Genomic DNA, 20,762 nt, shown 5'->3' on the forward strand with positions numbered 1-20,762 from the left:
GCTTTTAAGTGACCTGTATTTGCCACAGTTCTTTTATTATCACTGGTTATAACTTTTTTTTTATATTTCTGACTAACGTCTCAAAGATGAAGTTCTAAGTGGGGTTCATTTGACCTCTGGCTAACTCTGGGATTTTTCAGAGGCTCCCTGGAACACTTCCAGTTGTTTTCTCTGCATCTCAGAGAAATATTAAACTATGTATATACATGGTTGAGTCCCTTTGCTGTCCACCTGGAACTATCAGAGCATTGTTAATTGGCTATACTCCAATAGAAAATAAAAGTTAATAAAAATAAATCTGTATTACTAATCAGAAAAACTAATTGGGCTTATCTGGTGTGTTGAATTGCATGAGGGGCATTGTTAAATGAGTGATGGTAAAATTTCTTAGATTATATCATGGGTAAACATTAGTAACATACATATTGTAGAAATTATATGGAACTCCTAAAATTCTGGTAAACTCTGGTAAATGATGTCATAATTTTAGTAATTATCACAGCCACAGCAGTAATCAGTTTTCTAGTCAATTGCATTGTAATCCCAGTTGGTTGATGCCGAAGCAGAAAGGCATCCTTTTAATGGTTAGATGATCAGTTGCTGTCCGTGTGTTTTACAGTGACTTCTGAAGACTCTAGAGCTGTTTCGTGAAGAAGCAGGCAAGACTGATGAAATCCTTTATGTGCAAGCATTTTTACTATTATCAGGGAAAATAAAGGAATAAAAGAGAGGATATGTTGCTTCAACCTTAACTCCTCTAGCTGAGCTTGCTGTCCCAGCCACTCTGGCCATTATGCCAATACATCCACCGCTTCCACCACCTTCCATTCCCATCCAGGCTCAGTTCCTGACGCTGAGGACTTCTCCTCCTTATAAGCATCAATCAGGAAATGCTGGGCTGACATGCACTACTGTCTGTAAGACAGATAGCTAGTAGAAAGCTGCGGTATAGCACAGAGAGCTTAGCCCAGTGCTCTGTGATGACCTAGTGGGGTGTGGTGGAGCGGGAGGAGACTCAGAAGTGAGGGAGTCTATGTATACATAAAGCTGATCCACATGGTTGTACTGCTTAAGCTAACACAACATTGTAAACCAACTATACTCCAATTTAAAAATAAATACATTTTAAAATGCTTTAAACAAAGTGTTCAGGGAGCAAGAACAAAAGATGCAAATCAAAATTCCCTTCTTTTTTTTTTTTTTTTGGCATTGGATTCCTGGAAGGTAACTCAGAGAAGTAAGCCACCGTTGAGGAAGAAACCATGCACTTACTGTAAGGAGGAGGAACATTGGGAAATGGACTGCCCTCAGCTGAAACAGAAAAAGACAAGGGGAGCTCCGGTGGTTGAAAGAGAGAACACTCTGAATAAAGAGGCCCAGGGGCTCCCTTGGACTTACCGTGCCCAATTCCCCACAGGAGCCCGGGATAAAATTGAACGTAGGGGATGAAATGATTGAAGGCAAAAGGAAAAGGGAGCAGCAGAGGATGAGATGTTTAGATGGCGTCACAAACTCAATAGCCATGAATTTAGGTGAGACAGTGGTGGACAGAGGAGCCTGGCCTATTGCAGTCCATGGGGTCGCAAAGAGCCAGACACAACTTAGCGACTGAAAAATAACAAACAGATTGACTTTCTGATCGACATTACCCTGAAAAAACATTTTTTTTAATCAGAATAGCTTGACATCACCAGGCTTCTCTGGTGGCTCAGTGTAAAGAACCTGTCTGCCAATGCAGGAGATGCGGGTTCCATCTCTGAGTAAGGAAGATGCCCTGGAGAAGGAAATGACAACCCACCAGTATTCTTGCCTGGGAAATGCCATGAACAGAAGAGCCTGGCCAGCCACAGTCCATAGGATCACAAAACAGTGGGACAGGACTAGGCGACCAAACAACAACAACAAAAGCTCGACATCGGGAGTCTCACCTAAACACGCTTTCAGCCTACAGATGGTGCTCATGAAAACCCCAGAAAAGGAGACTGAGCTCTTTCCCCCAAGGTCTCAAAAATAACCCAGCAACTGCTGTCAGCGCTCCCCAGATGGGGACTCAATGCCAAAGAAGCTGTGCCGCTAAGGACTGAAATATACTCAACACCTATTTCTCAGATGCTTCAAACTGCAAGACATTTCAGATACCTGGACACTTTCTCAGTGTGGGTGGTAGCATATCCCTCCTGGACAAAAAATCTCTGAGATGGTTAAAGCCATCCTTAGGGAAGTCATGCCCTGATGCGGCTTAAGGCATTACAACAACATTCATCCCGGAGATCACAGTCAATAAGAAAAGAAGAAAATGAATCATACATTAAAAGGGAAAATGGCTAAAATGTCAGGAGACTAACTGAACTTGGGATAAGGCCTTGCCAGTTGCCCTGCTGCAGATCAGTAACTCCTGGAAGCAGGCTTAAATTAGGCCCCTTTAAAATACTGTATGGTAGGCCATTCCAGCTGTCTGCCGTGGCAGGGGAGTCCATAATACACGTAGCAGTGGGCAGTTATGTTAAAACTTTGGGCACTATACTAACCTCTGTTCATGAGTTTGCCTCCAACAGGACTACCTATGCAACTGAAGTTGATGGTAATTCCCTTGTAGCTATGAAAGGGTCAACCGATTTGTTTAATTTTGTCCAAATAAATAGCACGGGAATTTAGTATGTGTATTGAAAACTGGAACCAAAGCCCTAAGTTCAATTACAAAGTAGACAATATAATGCTCAGAGGTTTCACTGGGTTCAAATAGCTGTCAAGGACCTGACTAAGGAATATTCATCACCTGCATTCAGCAGAAAGTAACCAGCCATAGTGGTCTTGGTCCCTTTTCCCACAGGACTGTGAAACAGACAGTGATAGTGGGGAATTCTAATAGGGAAGGACCTATTGGAAATAGGTTCTTGGGAATAGAGAATGGCCACCGAGAAGAAGAAATTAACACCTCCCCTCTGGAGGCAGATGGGGACGTGGAAGTGTTTGACTTTGCTCCCACCCCTTTTACTGTTTTTAAAAAAAAAAAAAAAACCTGAATTCTGACTCAGGCAAGATGGTTCTTTGGGGCATGAGTCCACCATCTTCTCAGTGTGTTGACTTTCTGAGTAAAGTCTCTGTTCATTGCCCCAACAACTTGTCTTTTGATTATTGGCCTGTAGTGCAGAGAGCAGTATGAGCTTGGACTCTGTGACAGCATCTTTCCATCTTGCTCTATTCTGCTTCAGTCTTCACATCCCCTTCCATGATGTTGACCCTTCTGCCTATTTCACAGATAAGGACCCTTGTGATTTCACTGGGTCCACCTGGACAATCTCTCCCTCTCAGCATCCTTAATGGGGCATCTGTGAAGTCTTTTTTGCCATGTAAGGGACCATGGGTAAGGATCTAGGGACTGGGGGCACAGACATCTTGCAGGGGCCACTCTTCAGCTGGTTTCATCGGGGAAGCCACACTGAGACGTCTCTAAAAGCATGAATATCAAAGTAGATGTTCTAATTTCTTGTTTTCTTTCCAGATGCAGAGAGAAATTGTTTATGCAAGAGGAGATGGCCCTGGTGCCTCTCGACCTGGACCCACAGCTCTTCCACCCCACGCCATTCCAAACTCTCCTCCGTCTACTCCCGTGCCCCATTCCATGCCTCCCTCTCCATCCAGAATTCCATACGGAGGCACCCGCCCAATGGTGGTTCCTGGTAATGCCACCATCCCCAGGGACAGACTCTCCAGCCTGCCAGTCTCCAGATCCATCTCCCCCAGCCCCAGCGCCATCCTGGAAAGAAGAGACGTAAAGCCGGATGAAGACATGAGCAGCAAAAACCTTGCCATGTACCGGAATGAGGGTTTCTATGCCGACCCTTACCTTTATCACGAGGGGCGGATGAGCATAGCGTCTTCGCATGGCGGGCACCCGCTGGATGTCCCGGATCACATCATCGCGTATCACCGCACCGCCGTTCGGTCAGCCAGTGCTTACTGCAGCCCATCTCTGCAAGCGGAGATGCACCTGGAGCAGGCCCTGTACAGACAGAAGCCAAGGAAGTACCCAGAGAGCCACTTGCCCACTCTGGGCGCCAAGACGCCGCCGGCGTCTCCCCACCGAGTCGGCGACCTGAGGATGGTGGAGATGCACGGCCACCATAACACCCACGGGCCCCCGCACACGTTGCAGCCGGACCGGGCCTCGCCCAGCCGCCAGGGCTTCAAGAAGGAGCCCGGCACCTTGGTGTACATTGAGAAGCCACGGACCACTCCAGGATTATCCGGGATTGTGGACCTCGGCCCTCCTCTAGTTGAGAAGCAGGTGTTCGCTTACAGCACGGCTACCATACCCAAAGACCGAGAGACCAGGTGAGGCGGTGAGGGTGTTGCGAGGGTGGTCTGTGCCCACCTGCTGGGTGTTTGGGCTGTTTACAGGAGTCAGCAGGAGAGAGCAGCAGTTAGCTGAGTACCAGCCTTGAGCAGTGCGCCCTCTGGGTTCTGTGTTGGGTGTAGGGGTGGGGGCGTGGGAAAGTAGGATCAGAGGTGGTTCTTGTCTGCAAGGAGTTTCTAAACCTGGTGGTTGTTGAGTGTCGTTTGCCAGTGGCCTGGCTAAAGGCAAGCGGGCAGGCCACCCCAACAAGAGGGGTCAGAATGGGCCTCCCGTGTGTGGGTCTAACAGCAGCATCATTAGTACATATCTGATTCATTCAGAAGAAAATTGGTTAGCAGATGAGACGAAACCATTCAGACAAACCAGTCAAGAGCTGATCATTATTGATCTCCCACTGAAAAGGAGTGAGTGGTTCAAGTGTTCACTGTTTAAACTGGCAGTTTGTGTTTTGTTTTGTTTTTCTCTTGAAGTGCAATTTTGTTTTCTCATGCATTTTGGGGAAATGAAAAGAATGTGTCACTATCTGTCATCCAGGGCGATAAAAACATAAATCTGCGTAAAATTAGGATGGTGTTGATGTAATACTCACTTGGGAGTGGTACTGAGATCAGCAGAGTTTTTCTTTTGGATAAGATATGCTGGATATTTAAGTTTTTTTTTTTAAATTTACATGTTTTTGTAATTCACCTAGAACCTTCATACAACATCTTGAAAACCCTCAAATTTATAGTTATAGAAAAGCCAATTTTGACAGAGAGAATTTCTCTAGCCTGGATTTGTTGATGGAAGGCAATAAATATATTAATTATAGTCATAAAAATCTAGGCAAAGAAATAGAGTTCAAAGGAGATTAAGCATACGACCTGTGGTCATACAGGAATTCAGAAGGGGAGTGAAAATTACAGTTCAGACATTCAGTCACTCAGTACCCTATCGGAACCTCTCTTCCCTCCTTCTCACCAAAAACGATCATATCACTTACTATTACATAACCTTGTAAAAGAGAAGGCCAAAATTGTGACTGGAATGTGAAATGTCTATCTTACTATCTTAAGCACACAAATCAGAAAGTTCTGTCCTCTTTGGCAGATTTTTATCCTGAAAGGACCATCTCTTATCTGGTCACAAAAGAAAGATTCCAGGAAGATGGAAAGAGAATAAACATGAGTTTTGTGTTTCTTTTAAAGCTCTAACCTTCTCATACAACTGGAAAAAAATTAAAAAACAGCAACAGTGACTGACTTGATTATTCAGGACAAAGAAAAATTAAGAATCAGAAAAAGATATTCATTTTTTCTCTTCCAAAGTCCTTAGGAAGTTAAATGCTAAGATTCAAAGGAAACGGACACCTCCTGTGACCATAGAAAGGTGAGGGGAGTGGAATAAATGCTGAGGCTCTTTGAACAGACCAGTGTCACAACTAGAGGGGACTCTGCCAAGATGGGCCTTAAGGGAGCCTGCACCCTGTGCATCTAAGAAACGACAACTCATCCCCCTTGGTGGGCTGTGAGGGGCTGGTTGGGAAGTGTATGTCCCTGATAGGATGAGACTTGGAGTCATAAGAATTTCTTCCAGGAGACAAAGCCTATCCATCTCCTGGGCTCGAATCCATCCTGCTCCCATCCCCCCACCCCCCTGCTGACCCACCTTGAGGGTAGGAGAGGATCGTGAGCTTGATTCCACCATGTATCTCATTAAGCCATCCACACTCTGCTGATTTCCAGGCACACTTTGGTCAGTGATGGCGTCTGGCTTCCCGCTCAGCACCTGGTTCATTGTCATGCATGCAGTTACCACGTGTATATAACTGGCATCAGTGAACCCAGTTCCCAGGATTGGGTTATGAGTGGGACCAAAATGAAGGTCCCTCCGCTATGTGGAATCGCCTCTCTGCTGCCCCGTGATCAGTCGTGAATTTTAGCCTTGAGTAGCATCAGTGCAGGGCCTCCCAGGTGGCACTAGTGCTAAGGAACCTGCCTCCCAACGCAGGAGACATAAGAGACTTGGGTTCAGTCCCTGGGCTGGGAAGATCCCATGGAGGAGGGCATGGCAACCACTCCAGTATTCTTGCCTGAGAATCCCAAGGACAGAGGAGCCTGGGAAGCTCCAGCCCATAGGGTCACGAAGAGTTGGACATGACTGAAGCGAGTTAGCACACACACACATCAATATATTTTCAGGTCCTTTGTTTCCTCAGAGGTTTTTTTTCACTGAAGCTCAGAAAATGCTATTCTGTCTTACATATATGTTAGCAGCTACTTTTAGAAAATCCAAATTAGCAGTTTTCTAGAATAACAAGTATTAGAAAATTTGATTATTTTTCTAAAATAAGATTAATGTTCACTTAAAATATATGTTGCTGTCATTTCCATATTCTAACATATAGTTGTAGTTTTAGAATACAGTTTTACATTCTTCAATTTTTTCCATTCTTGTAAGTGTGAAATAGCAGAGGAGGAATTTTATCTCCCATTTTGCCTACGTGATTCCTCACCTGTTAATCAGCTTATCTCCAGTGGGCGGAACTGGAGGGTTGGCGTGCTTGTATATATGTGGGTAGGCTAGACTCCCTTCTCCTGCAGCCCTAGACACACACACACACTCCTCTCTGTACATTTAGAGTTGCTATTACTGAAACACCTAAACATCCCCACTAACTCAACCCAGGCACATGACAAAAAGTATGTAAAGAATGATTTGCTTGGTAAAAAAGAATTGAGTCTGGACATTTGCTGTTAGCACTCCCACCCACTACCCCATTAACTAGACAGGTCTCTTCAACTGCAGTTCTAAACTCTTCTGGAAAGCTTAATGACTAAGCTGAAATGCAGTACTGCCGGGGGATAATATAATAACACTGATGGTAGCTATCATGTATTGGCCAAATGCGAGGTTAAGTAGTTTCCATATGTCATATGATGTAATCATCATGATGACCCAGCAAGGTCCGTACCATTGCCATCCCTGTCTTACAGATGCGGAAACTGAGCTCAGAGAGGTTAAGAAACTTGCCCAAGGTCACAAAGCCAGTAAGTGGCATAGAATGTCCAGGTGCATTAAAGAATCCATACCTTTTACCACTAGGTGGTAGTCTGCCTGGTAGGTGAAGAACTGTATGCCCCACCTTCACCCAATAGAGAAGTGAATTCGGGAGTGAATTCTAAGCATTTCAACCAGGACAAAATGCTAAGTAGCTGCTCTGAAAGGATGTTTACAATCATCAACATGGTAAAATTTGCATAATTATGCTGCTAAATATATACATGTCATTTAAAATATAACTGCCCCAGCTAGTATATTAGCACAATTATGAAGCAACAGGGGAAGAAAGAAGAGAACATTCTTGGTAGATTTTATTTTGACAAAATAAATGTGAGCACCATGTCAAAGAAAATTTTAAGAATGCCAGAAACAGTTACCAAAGCACAAGATTATAGTCCACTGCCACACCTATACTGTGGTGCTATTTTAGATACATTTAATCTGTGCCAGTATTTGGTAAAGAAACATCAGCCCCTAAGAGTCTACCTTTTAGAGTTAGGGTCTTATTAAGTGCCAAACCAATTTCTGTTGCAACTTCATATTACTAAAAAGCAAATAAATCTGAGGATTTCTTGCATGAAACTCTCAAGTGAAATTTTATATCTAAGATTGACAGCTGCAGAAACACAGGAGGGAGAGTGAGAAATCTGTAGAGAGGCTTTCTTCGGGACACCGCTGGATTGAGATGCTTTTCCGAAGACCACATTTATGAAATAGCCCAATAACTGCAGGATGTTCAAAATCAGAAAATTTTTCTTTTTCATCTGTACTTAGGAAACTTCCAACAGTAACTTTTTTAAACACGATTTGCTAACAGCTCTGACTTGAAAATGTATTAAAGACAAAGTAATTTCACCTTGATCTTGTACTTAGTTCATGTGCCTTGATTTAATGAATTTGGCATCTCTTTTCTTATAAAGATGCTTCCACAAAGCATCTAGTGATGACAAATTATATATAACAGATCTGGAAAACATAGTATAGAGCGTATTTGAGGTAGCATCCTCTTCCTGGGATGGCCATGGACTTCAGGGTGAAAGAGTGGATTACAACTGCTTTGACCTTGATGACCATGATGACCAGTCATCCATGGGGGTTGTTTCTGGGAGCCCGTGGGTACCCAGATCTACAGGTTTCTTATTTGTAGTTCATTCGGCCCTGCACATCCATGGTTCCATATCTGCAGATTCAACCAGTCTGCAAAATTCAATCTGCAGTTGGTTGAATCTGAGGAAGCAAAACCTGTGAATATGGAGGGCTGACTCTAATTCTCAAGTCTGAGCTTCTGGAAAGAAAATGACCTTGAGTAATAAGGTGGTTTTACCCAGATGATCTCCCATCATCAAGGACTCCAAGAAGACAGTGGATCCATGTGACTGTGAGGCCCAGTGCCAGGGAGATGGCGTGTGACAGATAACAGGAGGCATGAGGCTGTCTTCCCAAGGTTATAAAATTACTTCATTAAACAGCATCATTATCCCTACCCGTGGCACATAAAACAGCCCTTAAGAATTGTAAAACTCTAAGACATTTATGTTTTGCTATTTTCTATTTATAGTTTGGCTCATATAATGTGAAATATATCAAAATCACACTCAAAATTCAGGGGTGCTCATTGCAAAGTGACTAATAGCTCTCCTTCCAAATGTGTGACAGATTCCTGCTAATATAATGTTTTTCAAGACATGGTAAACTTGAACTGAGATCATATTTTTAACACTTATTCTGCACTGACAATAGCTAAATTCAATAAAACTAGTTAAGAATGCACTTGGGAGCAAATTTTTGCCTGTCCGGGCATCTGTATGTGGAGAAAAGCTACAAGAAATCCACAGTGATTTCTAAAGCTTCGCAGATTTCCTGCCTTAGAAAGAAAAGGAAAGAAAATGTCTATGTACAGGAGGAGGCCTGCAGCCTAACTGGTAGCTTGTGTCTGTTCTTAATCATTTTACCTTACTTTCCATTTTGTGAGCATTGGATATCTTCTTCTTTTTTTTTTTTTTACTGGAGTCTAGCTGCTTTACAATGTTGTGTTAGTTTCTGCTTACAGCAGAGTGCATCAACCACAGGTGTACACACATCCCCTCTTCCTTGGGTTTCCCTCCCACTCGGGTCACTGTGGAGCACTCGGCAGAGCTCCCCGTGCTGCCCAGTAGGTTCTCGTCAGGTACCCATTTATACATAGCAGCAGTAGTGTGTGTATGCCAGCCCAGCTACCACCGTGTCGGTAGCATTGAGGGATAGGACACATCCTTGGTTTACCAGCTGACTTGAGTCGAAGTCTAAATTCAGATTTGTGTCATTTTAAAATGTCCAGTGTCTAGCAGACCTTTGGAGACTTCCTAAACTGTGTATCCTGCTAGAGGGATGAACGATGGAAAAAAGAATGATTTTTTTTTTTCCTTTTGAATGTATAGTCAGAGAGAAGCCACGTCAATTGTCTCCTGAGTATCGGGTTGGCCAAAAAGTTCGTTATCTTATGGAAAAACCTGAACTGTATGGCCAACCCAATAATTAGACTTGGGATCTTCCCAGAGCAGGGTTTCTTCACGTCTGCACACTTGATATTTTGGGCCTGACCTGGGCATTCTGAAATGTTTATCAGCAGCTCCAGCCTTCCCCCATCCCGCCCACTGCCCGGCAGTATCAGAGTCCCCTGACATGCTGCCCAGTCAGGAAAACCAAAGATGTCTCCAGAAGCTGTCAAATCCAAACCATGGATCTTGCCAATTATCACTTCAGTTCTACCCTTACCTCTTGGTAAAGCAGCTTCATTATTGTTAGAACTTGCTGTTGTCACCTTGATTCAGTCAACCTGTGATCAACCGTTTACTGAGAGGCAGTATTGTCATGTTTACGAATGTGATCTCCAAAGCTAGGTAACCTGAGTTCGAGTCCCTGTTCTGACACTTGCTAGCAGTTGGAAGTTGGACAGATCACTGAGTCTTGCTCTGCCTCAATTTGCTCATCTGTAAAATGGAGATAATCGTAGCACCTACCTCATACAATGGAACAGTTCATTACAATTAAGTGCCTGTGCCCTCCCTGGCATCGAGTAAGTGCTGGAGAGTTCCTGGTTTGAGCAAAGTACTCTACTAATGCTACTAAGCCCAAGATTAATATACAGGCGAGATGGCGAGGACGAAAGACTATACCAGAGGAAGCAGGGAAACAATTGTTAAATAGAATACCAGGAAAAACTTAAAGCAGGTAGGGAGTACAGGAGACAATGAACATAAGCATGCACAAAGAATGGAATTAGCTGGGATTAAACATCAAAATGAGAATGTTCAGAGTACCAAAGCCACTTTTAAGTCCCTCTCCGGAGAGTAATGGGGGTTACACATTGACTTGAGTCCAGGAGCTAAGAGACAAGCCAGGATGACAGCATCTTTTTCCAACTGCACCCGAGCGGTATGACTGATGATACAGACACCTAACCAGGTAGAGCTGAAGTTATTAGGTTATCAGATGCCTGTTTTGATGCCTAATGGTGCCTGACCGATTCAGCTGTTGTCTGAATTGCTTTCCCGTGTAGCTCTAATTAGGGATCAATAAATGTTTATTGAGCTTCTCTTTATGTACTTAGCTGGGGACTGCATGCTTTGCAGAAACTTAGATATGTCCCCACCTGCAAGGAATACGAACTGGGAAGATAGTCATAAAACATTAAAAGCATATTATAAGCGTGTAAGCTATGCCACAGTTCAGTGCAGGAAGCTTTGGAGTCCCCAGTGCGCGTTAAATAACTGGTTTTTAAGATCAACTGCAACAATAGGATTGCATTCATAGGTGATGCTCAGGGCTGATCTTTTTGTCATCCTAAGAAAGGCAGGGTCTCCCAGTGAAGCACAGAAAAGAGAGGAGGATGTGCAAGTCACTCAGGGAGAAGTGTCTTTCCTTGAGGCTGGAGCTGCAGAGAGATTCGCTCCCAGCATCTCCAAGTTCAGCTGGAAAGTCAGGACACGTTTTCCTTGAAAACAATGAGGAACAATGAAAGGACTAATAATACACTGTAGGTTAAAGAGGCTTGCATGGGCCAGCTGGAGATTCAACCACCGTTTATTCCAAGTTCTAAACAATGAAAGTAGAAGAAAACTTTTCAATTACAAGCCTGCCATAATTTGGGGACGGCTTGTACGTAATTAATTCCAAAGAAGTGATACAGAGAGTAATTGCTATGAATGCAGAAACGGGAGCACTTCCCTGAACTTAGGCTGGGCTGGATGCTTTCATGAGAATACCGACTGAGATGGGTGCGCATTTAAGGAATTTACATAATGGAATGAAAAGATACCATTTGGAAAGACAGATTGATCTGTGTCCAGAATTTGCTGTATCTCTCCCATTATGCTACCAAGAAAAATGACATCTGGATTCGATGTCTTGCCAGTTTCAGATTACAGAGGTGCTGAGAAATTGAATTATGACTTCATTCACAGGAGTATAACTTTATGGATAAGTAATATTTGCTAGTCATCCCTTAGACAGCTGAGTTCAGTCAAGAGCTGTCTGGTAAACATGATATTCAACCAACTGACAAATGTCTGAAGACAGCCCTACTGTTACCCCGGGGATACTGTATCAAAAATACCAGTGGAAGGACTGTCGAAAAGCTCTCACAAACCAGTTTCTCAAAAGGGAAAGCCGTCACCTGCCACTCATTAAATGTCATTGAAATGTACCCCTGCATCTTCCTTGAATATTCATGAGATGCTGTCAGTCAGATGCCTTAGGTCTGAAACCAGAAATTAAGAACAACCTAAACTCTGGAGACTCAGTTAAGCCCCTTTCCTTGCCGACTAAAACCTCTTTCTTCCAAGAGAAGAGGAAGTCATGTTTAGGTGAACATGTTTAGGTTCAGCTTGGCAAGATTAAAACTCCGTGCAGGTCAGTGTGGCTGCACCCCAGCCTTTCTGAGTAGCCTGATGGCTCAGTGGCTGGGTAATCAATCCGGGGCCGCCATGATGTCCCAACCATCCAGCCTTTCTTAGGAGTAGTTGTGCTGCTGTCTGGTGGAGTTCACAGAGATGACACTTGTCTTTATTTGAATTGGGGACTTTATTGTTCATAAATGAAATGATTCAGAATTATAGCCAGGTAGGTCTAAGCATTAATTCGGAGAAGGCAATGGCACCCCACTCTAGTACTCCTGCCTGGAAAATCCCATGGACGGAGGAGCCTGGTAGGCTGCAGTCCATGGGGTCGCTGAGAGTCTGACACAACTAAGCGACTTCACTTTCACTTTTCACTTTCATGCATTGGAGAAGGAAACGGCAACTGACTCCAGCGTTCTTGCCTGGAGAATCCCAGGGATGGGGGAGCCTGGTGGGCTGCCGTCTCTGGGGTCAAACAGAGTCGGACACGACTGAAGTGGCTTAGCAGCAGCAGCAAGCGTTATTTTGAACTTCCAAAAATTGTGGGTCTTAAAAAGTCTGCGTTGACTCTTATAGGGTCAATGTGTATTGCCAGTAAACACCTCCTCTCTCTCTGTCTCTGGAGCTGAAGGGACCCAGTCTTTTTTAAAAACCATTAAGAATTTATTGAAGTAGAGTTATTTACAATGTTATGTTGATTTCTGCTCTACAGCAAAGTGATTCATATTATTTTCCATATAGCTTATCACAGGGCATTGAACACAGTTCCCTGGGCTATACAGCAAGACCCTGTTGTTTAACCATCCTATTTATAATAGTTTGCACCTGCTAATCCCAGACTCCCCTATCCATCCCTCCCCCAGCCCTGCTTTTCTTTGGCAGCCATAAGTGGTCTGTTCTCTACATCTGTGAGTTCCTTTCTGCTTTGTAGATAAGTTTGTTTGTGTCATATTTTGCCAGTTATTTATTTAGCTGCACTGGGTCTTAGCTGCAACACATCGGCTCTTTACTGCCGTGTACAGGATCTTTCTGTGTAGCTTGTGAGATTTTTAGTCACTGAATGTGAACTCTCAGTGGCGGCATGTGGGATCTGGTTCTCTGACCAGGGATCAAACCCGGGCCCCCTGCGTTGGGAGCATGGAGTCTCAGCCACTGGCCCACCAGGGAAGCCCCTGTGTTGTGTTTTGGATTCCATGTACAAGTGATATCATATGGCATGTCTTTCTCTGTCCTACTTCACTTAGTATGATCATCTCTAGGTCTGTCCATGTTGCTGCAAAAGGCAGTATCTCATTCTTTTTTATGGCTGAGTAATACTCTGTTATACTGTATATGTGCCGTGTCTTCTTTATCCATTCATTGTTGACAGACATTTAGGTTGCTGCTGTGTCTTGGCTATTGTGCGTAGTGCTGTTCGGAACATTGGGGTGCATGTATCTTTTCAAATTAGAGTTGTTGTCTCTTCTGGATATATGCTCAGGGAGTGGGATTGCTGGATCATATAACAACTCTATACTTAGTTTTCAAAGGAACCTCTGTACTGTCTTCCAAACTGGTTACACCAATTGACACTGCCACTAACAGTGTAGGGTGAAAGGAAATAATCTCTTTTTGCAGACTTTCAGAAGGAGAAACAGGACATTTCTCAAAGGACCAATGATGGCTGCTTCTTGGGTCAAATGCCGTTTTCACTCTCATGCAGCTCGGGGTTTCTTGGTCTTTGTCATGAAGGCTGGGTGCCCTGACTTTTCCAACAAGCACAGGGATCTAAGAAGACAAGAGAGAGAGAAACCCAAGAGAGGCCAAGAACAGGAAATGCTTTCCTGCTTTTCCCTAAGAATCATTATCTTATTTCTTTGGAGTCCACCTTGAGATTTTGCAGATCAAAAGCAAGTACAGAAAGACACATGCACCCCAGTGTTCACTGCAGCACTGTTCACAATAGCCACACCATGGGCGCAACCTCAGTGGCCAACAGAGGAAGGGGGAAGAAGACGTGGTGCGTATGTACAATGCAATGTTACTCAGCCATGAAAAGGAATGACGCTGGGCCATTTGCAGAGATGTGGATGGACCTAGAGATTGTCATACAGAGTGAAGTAAGTCAGAAAGAAAAACATCGTATAATATGTAGAATCTAAAAAAATCAGTACAGATGATCTTATTTACAAAGCAGAAATAGAGACGTAGAGAACAAATGTATGGACACCAATGGGGAAAGGAGGGGATCAGGATGAACTGGGAGACTGGGATTGACATATATACCCTATTGATACTCTCTATAAGATAGCTAACAGATGAGAACCTTCCGTACAGCACAGGAACCTCTACTCAGTGGTCTGTGGTGACTAAATGGGAAGAAAATCCAAAAAAGAGAGGGGAGATATATATATATATATATATATATATTATATATATATATATATATCTCTGATTCATTTTGCTGTACATAAGAACTAACACAACATTGTAAAGAAAATATACAATAAAAAAAATATTTTTTTAAAGCAGGTGGGAGTGGGGAGCTTCCTTCCATAGCCCCCTTAGGGTCACTCAAAAGACCATATAGCCTCTGACACTATTCACAGGTGACCATATTCACCCTATAGCCTCTGACACTCATTGGAAGGTCAAATACAGGCCTGTGATCAGGCAGCCAGAATAGGAACAAACAGCTATTCATTCTGTTTTGTACCTGTACCGAAAAAAAAAAAAAATGTCACTTCCAGAGCAGGAATATTAAAAATTGCCCTCAGGTAAGAGAAAGAAAATGCAAAGCAGGTGATTTCATGCAGGGTAGAGGCTTGCCCTAGCGAGCAAGGGCTCTCACTCGGGAAGTGGAGCCTCACCCCAGACAGTGGGTGAGTCACGGGAGGCGGCGGCCCAGAGCCTAGCGCGGAGCCCTGGAGGCGGGGTGGGGGGCAGGAGACCAGCTGTGTTTTCTTACATCTTGCCCTGGGTCCTTGTCGAGCAGGAAGCCTCAGTGTCCTTGTAACCAGGGGATGGCGACTGGGGTTCTAGTCGGCATCCAGATGGCAACAGAACCTCCTCCGGGTCCTGTTGAAATAAAAACGGGTATAGAAGCACCTTGTGAACTGCAAAGTTCTCCATAAAAAAGAGACCTTGTGTATGTGGCAGGCTAGGTAGGGGAGTTTGGGGGAGAATGGCTGCCTGTATATGTATGGCTGAGTCCCTCTGCTGCCCACTTGAAAACTATCACAGCAACATTGTTGATCAGCTGTATTCCAGTAGAGCATAAAAAGGTTTTCAAAGAAACACAAAACCTTGTGACACAACGCGGTGAAGCCATAGCCGCTTCACACAGAGGAGCATCGCTGTGCGGGCCATTTGGGGACGGGGTGTTCACGAGCTGGCCTGGGACTGTGCTCTGGTCTCAGCCAGAGCGGCCCGCCCAGAAAGGAAGTTGTGAAATAGATTAGAGGCGACCTGGAGCGTTTCCAGGTGCAGTGCTGTGCTGGGCAGAGCCCTCTCCCAATGGGTGATCCTGCCACACACAGGCCTGGGTGTGTCTGAGCTTTGCACGGCCTCCGGGCCCGTCACACCTTTTTTTTTTTTTTTCCCTTCTTTTTTTCCTTTGCTTCGGTCGAGATCACCAAACCACAGTGGAAAGAAAACTGGGGGTCTAAAGTAAGTTCCCTCCATCTAGAAAAGTGTGTGAGCCTAGAATTTTGTGTCTGGCGGGATGCGGCTCTTGTTGGGTTAAGAGGGTAAGCGAAGGGGTGCCTCTTTTTAGTAAGGGGTGCAAGCCCCTTGAGGGAAGGCAGGCCCTGCTTCTGTGTGCCGAGTTCATTCAGCCTCTTACGTCCCCTGCCATGAACTCGTTCACTGGCTTCCTGCCTTGGAACTTGCTAGGGCTTTTCCTGACTCTGGACTCCTGTCTTTGCATCTTGGGTATGACCGCTTCTTTCATCCAGTACTTGGGCTGAAAGTCTTGGAGTCTTATTGATGTCGTTGGTCACACTCCACACTGGACGCCAGAGGATGCTCGCAGATCTGTATCCAAAGATGCCTTGATGCTCCAGCAGCTGTTGCCCTCAAACTCACTGCCCCACGCTGGTCCATTTCGTCTCCTCTCTTCCGCTCCTCAGTCAGTCAGGAGCAAAGTCATCCCCGCGGAGAGACAGCGAGGCTGAGATAGAGGTCAGGACAGCGGAGAGTATGAGAGGAGTCCGCCGGGTAAACAGCAGGAAAATTGAAAGGAACTTCCAGACAGTACTGATGGCAGGGGATGGAGGAGGAAAGGCCAGCATGCAGGCACAGAGCTGGTCTGTGTTACCAAGAGAACAGAAGACAACCAGAGTTTGTTGTTCTTTGTGTGTGGAGGGGTGGGGCTGTGCCAGTCTTAGTCGTGGCAACAGAATCTCCCATCTTCATTGTGGCGTGTGGGATGTTTCAGTGGCAGCATGCAGAATCTGCTAGTCGTTACATGTGGAATCTAGTTCCCCAAGCAGGGATTGAACCCAGGCCCCCTGCATTGGAAGCTCAGAGTCTTAGCCACTGGACCACCAGGGAATTCCCCAAAGATTGCTGTTTTTAAAGACGATTTTGGAGTTTTCAAATCCAGAATGTAAAGTCATACTGAGTAAGGATTTTAAGGTCAGGGGATGTCTGAAGAAGAGTTTGAGGATCTGTGGTGCCAACTTGCTGAAAGGGTTATCAGTGTGGATACTGAAGCTACATAAGGTGATGGTCTGGGGGGTGGCAGATGGGAGGCCAGCTTTCTGCGCTGAAGTCATACGAGGATGTGAGGGAATGTCCTGAGTGCTGGTAGGGAACTGAAGGATGAATAATGCAGAACGCAGAAGCGGGGGGGAGGTGTGGAGGGTTTGGACAGATGCTGGACTGCAGTGATAAAGGGAAAGCAGAAGAGCCCTCTTCTCCTTTAGGGCAAGGGAGAGAGAGCAGCCTTCAGTGCCAGGGTTGTAGACAGCACCTCTTCGTGACCCTCTGCGTGCCCAGTCCTCCTCCTCTAAGGACTGAGGATGCGAACAAAGGTGCACGATGTGGTCAGTATTCCTAAGGAGCGTGGAGTGGCGCCCAGACAGTACCAAGACCTCAAAGATACTTACAGGTACTTGCCATGGTAGCCCCACTCAGATATCACCAACTCCACCAATATCCTCCATAAATCTAGGTGTTTCCATGAGAAGTCAAATTTGCTGGGCGTTTTTGGAAGTATGTCTTTAGTTACCGGCCCTTTCACCAAAAGGTTCACATTGGGCAGAAGAACTGAGTTCATGGCTCAGAGTCCTTTATTTAAAGCTTTACCACAAATTCAGATCATTTGAATTCCAGGGCTCTGGTGAACTCATCTAAAAACAGTGTCTTTAATAACTCCGGTATTTTTTCCTCTCATGCCAAAGCATCAGGGCATGAACAAACAAGGGCACAGCCTTGCTTTAAACCTGTTCACTCTTCGGTTCTGGAAAACGCTGTTGGCACTGCCAAGATGAAAGGGTTTTAGGTCACTTCGATTGCTCCCAAGAAAAAAAATGGACTTTGTGAGAGGAAGGTATTGCTTAAGGATGATAATACCTGATTCACTGCTGGGTGTGTGGTGGCTCACATGGCACCTAGCACATATTAAGTGCCCAGAAATGTTTGTTGGTGACTCACTAACCATTTATAACTTTCTGAGGGGAGAGAGATAACAAGGAATGAGCAGGAACCAGAAAAAAAAATCATAAAATATTAGAACTAGAAGTGAACAGAGAACCACCTAGTTAGTACTCTCAGAAAAGCCAGCCCTGGTTACTACAGTTGATACTGAGTATCCTGTACCATCAGGTTCCAAGGTTAGTAGCCGGTTGCCCAGGTGAATGAGGACTGGGAGTTCAGTCACATTAGCTCGGTAGGCTGTTATCAGCCAGCTCCCAACACTTCTTTTGGATATTTAAAAACATATTCTTAAGGATTCATTATAGGGAAATTACCAGTGTCATACTCCTGGGTTTTTAATAGCCATTCACTTACTTAGATGCACAATGATAAAGACTTAATTCAGGCTTCATGAGGCCTCGGTCAGTCCAAAGACAAGTCCCCAGTCACAAAACGCTGAATCAAAAACTTGTATGAATGGATATGCTCATTACCCCCTTTTCTAGACTCTGCAGACAGAGAGCAGACCACGAGCAGTCTGGGTTTTGCTCCATCTTCACAGACAGACAGGGGACTTGCAGAAAAAGCTGGTTGTAGCAGCAGGAATTTAATACTGAGGTCAGCACTTTCTCTGGATTGGATTTGAATTTTTTATTAATATTATGCTTGGGCCCCGAGAAGATTCATTGAGCCAGGCTGACTTATAACACTAAATGACTAGTTAACCGTACATACTAATCACATAAATATGGTTTATGGAATGAAATAAAGTGGTCTATGAAATCACTTTTAAGCCGTCTTTTCAACAGTAATTATACCCACCCTGGAATACCTTAAACCAGCAATATTGGCAAGAATTAGCTTGAGCATCTTTAATATTCTGATGATCATCGTACAAAATTGCCACTGCAGTGAAATGACAGGGTTGTTTCAATTTCTCTTCTTCCACTGCATTTCTCTTTCTTCCCCCTTTCACATTTAAAACATACTCCATAACATTTCATCATGGGAGAAGGCTGCCGAAGTTTCCAGTTGCTGTAATTTAGTTAAACCATAAAATTGTTTCCAGATTACCAGCCATGAAATGGAAAGACAATCTTATTTATGAATTTATAAATCAGATAATCTCCTTCAAATGAATCCTGAAACCAGAAACACTTTGATGATTAAACAGGAGGGGAAAAGTTTTCTCATTACCATGTGTCAAAAGAATTGTATTTTTGTAAAGTGGTTTTGGCCGAGAAAGTGGAACACGCACGAGCAGTCTGCGCAGCGCCCGGGGCACGCACTGTCTGCTGGGCACGGGGAGAGAATCGCTCCCTCCTCGGCCGTCAAGCTCAAGAGTACTGAGCTCTCCACGTTCTGATGGATCTTATCTCCTTCCTGGTGACCCCACTGGTGACATAGCCTGGAGGAGGCCACCCAAGGAGCTTCCAGTCCTGTCCTCACAGATGCAAACAGAAGGACAAGCATGTGCATATCTGGACTGAATGCAGGATTTTTGCTCCAAAACATCTAGACCCTCATTCCAGGCAGTTCTGCAGCCTATGTCCACGTCATTCCTAGAAGTCAGGAGAGTGGGGTGCCGTTCGGGGGTTTTCTTTCTCTTCATCCTAAGAGCATTGTCTGGGGTAAGAACGGTGAGAGGCCAAGTGCCAGCTGAGCCAAGGAGGATGCCAGAGGCATGTGGGAAGCCCTGTGGGTGCCTCTCTGAGAGGACCCACGTGTGCTGTACCATCCTGCAGTTCTCACCCTGGGGATGAATCTGCTGAATCTGGATGGATTCTGGTGCTTTGTTAGACAGGTCATGATAGCTGGTGACCAAAGAGGGACCAGAGAGAACACTGAGGTAGCCCTAATCAGCGCTGTGCCTAGGCCAGCGCTGGGCTCCATCTGCCCTTTCTCTGCCCCGGGGACTCCTGCTCATTCTCTGTAGCTGTGGACTTACTACTGCTAACATCTCCTGATATTATTGTCTCCTGGGGGCAGTTAGCTTGTCACCATGCCTTTGTATCCCACACTGCAGCTTCAAAGAATCCATTAAGCTTCTTCCTAACCAAAAGAATGTCCTGCCACTTTGTAAAGATATATATTTACTTACTTGGCTGTATTGCGTCTTAGTTGAGGCAGGTGCAGCATGCTGACCCTCTGAGTTCTGGCATATGTGATCTAGTTCCCATCTGGCTCTTAGCATATGGGATCTAGTTCCCAGACCAGGGATTGAACTTGGGCCCCCTGTGTTGGGAACACAGAGTCTTAGCCTCTGGACCACCACGGAAGTCCCTGCTTTCCCACTTGAAAAGAAACCCTTTGTATTTGCCTAGGATTGAATAAGAGGGGTAAACTAGTGCCTCTCAAGGTAGTTCTGAGAGCACCCCTGCTCTAGGCATCACGAGTTTGGCTTCCCGCATTACCATGGGAAGACTGGGGACTCTGAACAATGTCCACCCAGAACGCATGTGCGTGTGCCCAACATGTGGAGACCAGCCACCGCCCCATCAGTCCTGAGGCACCTTGCAACTTGGGGTCTGATAAACTTCGGATCTCCAATGGGTATTTATTAATCTGTTTTCTTTCTTTTTCTTTTTATGTTTATTAACTGTTTATTTGACTGTGTCGGGGTCATAGTTGCCGCACGCGGGATCGCCACTGCGCAGATCTTCCGTCGCAGCCCGTGGACTCCCTAGTTGTGGCGCGTGGGCTTAGTTGCTCCATAGGAGGTGGGATCTTAGCTCCCCAACCAGGGATCAAACCTGCATCCCTTGCATCTGCAAGGTGGATTCCTAACCACTGGACCACGAGGGAAGTCCCTAACCTGCCTTCTTGAGTGGGATTTCTTACTAATTTTTCTCTTTGCCCCATGCACG

At 44.9% G+C, this 20,762-nt stretch overlaps 1 protein-coding gene across 33 annotated transcripts in view; it reads left to right on the forward strand.

Moving 5' to 3' along the window:
* KIAA1217 (KIAA1217 ortholog) overlaps positions 1–20,762 on the forward strand; it is an 817,826-nt gene that overhangs the window by 740,614 nt on the left and 56,450 nt on the right. For all 33 annotated transcript variants that reach the window (XM_069547449.1, XM_069547447.1, XM_069547448.1 and 30 more), the window contains one exon: positions 3,503–4,335. In XM_069547449.1, coding sequence (XP_069403550.1) covers positions 3,503–4,335 — 833 coding nt within the window. The remainder of the gene's footprint in view (positions 1–3,502; positions 4,336–20,762) is intronic.

This window comes from Ovis canadensis, chromosome 13 (assembly GCF_042477335.2).
Source record: "Ovis canadensis isolate MfBH-ARS-UI-01 breed Bighorn chromosome 13, ARS-UI_OviCan_v2, whole genome shotgun sequence".
NCBI classification, from domain to species: domain Eukaryota; kingdom Metazoa; phylum Chordata; class Mammalia; order Artiodactyla; family Bovidae; genus Ovis; species Ovis canadensis.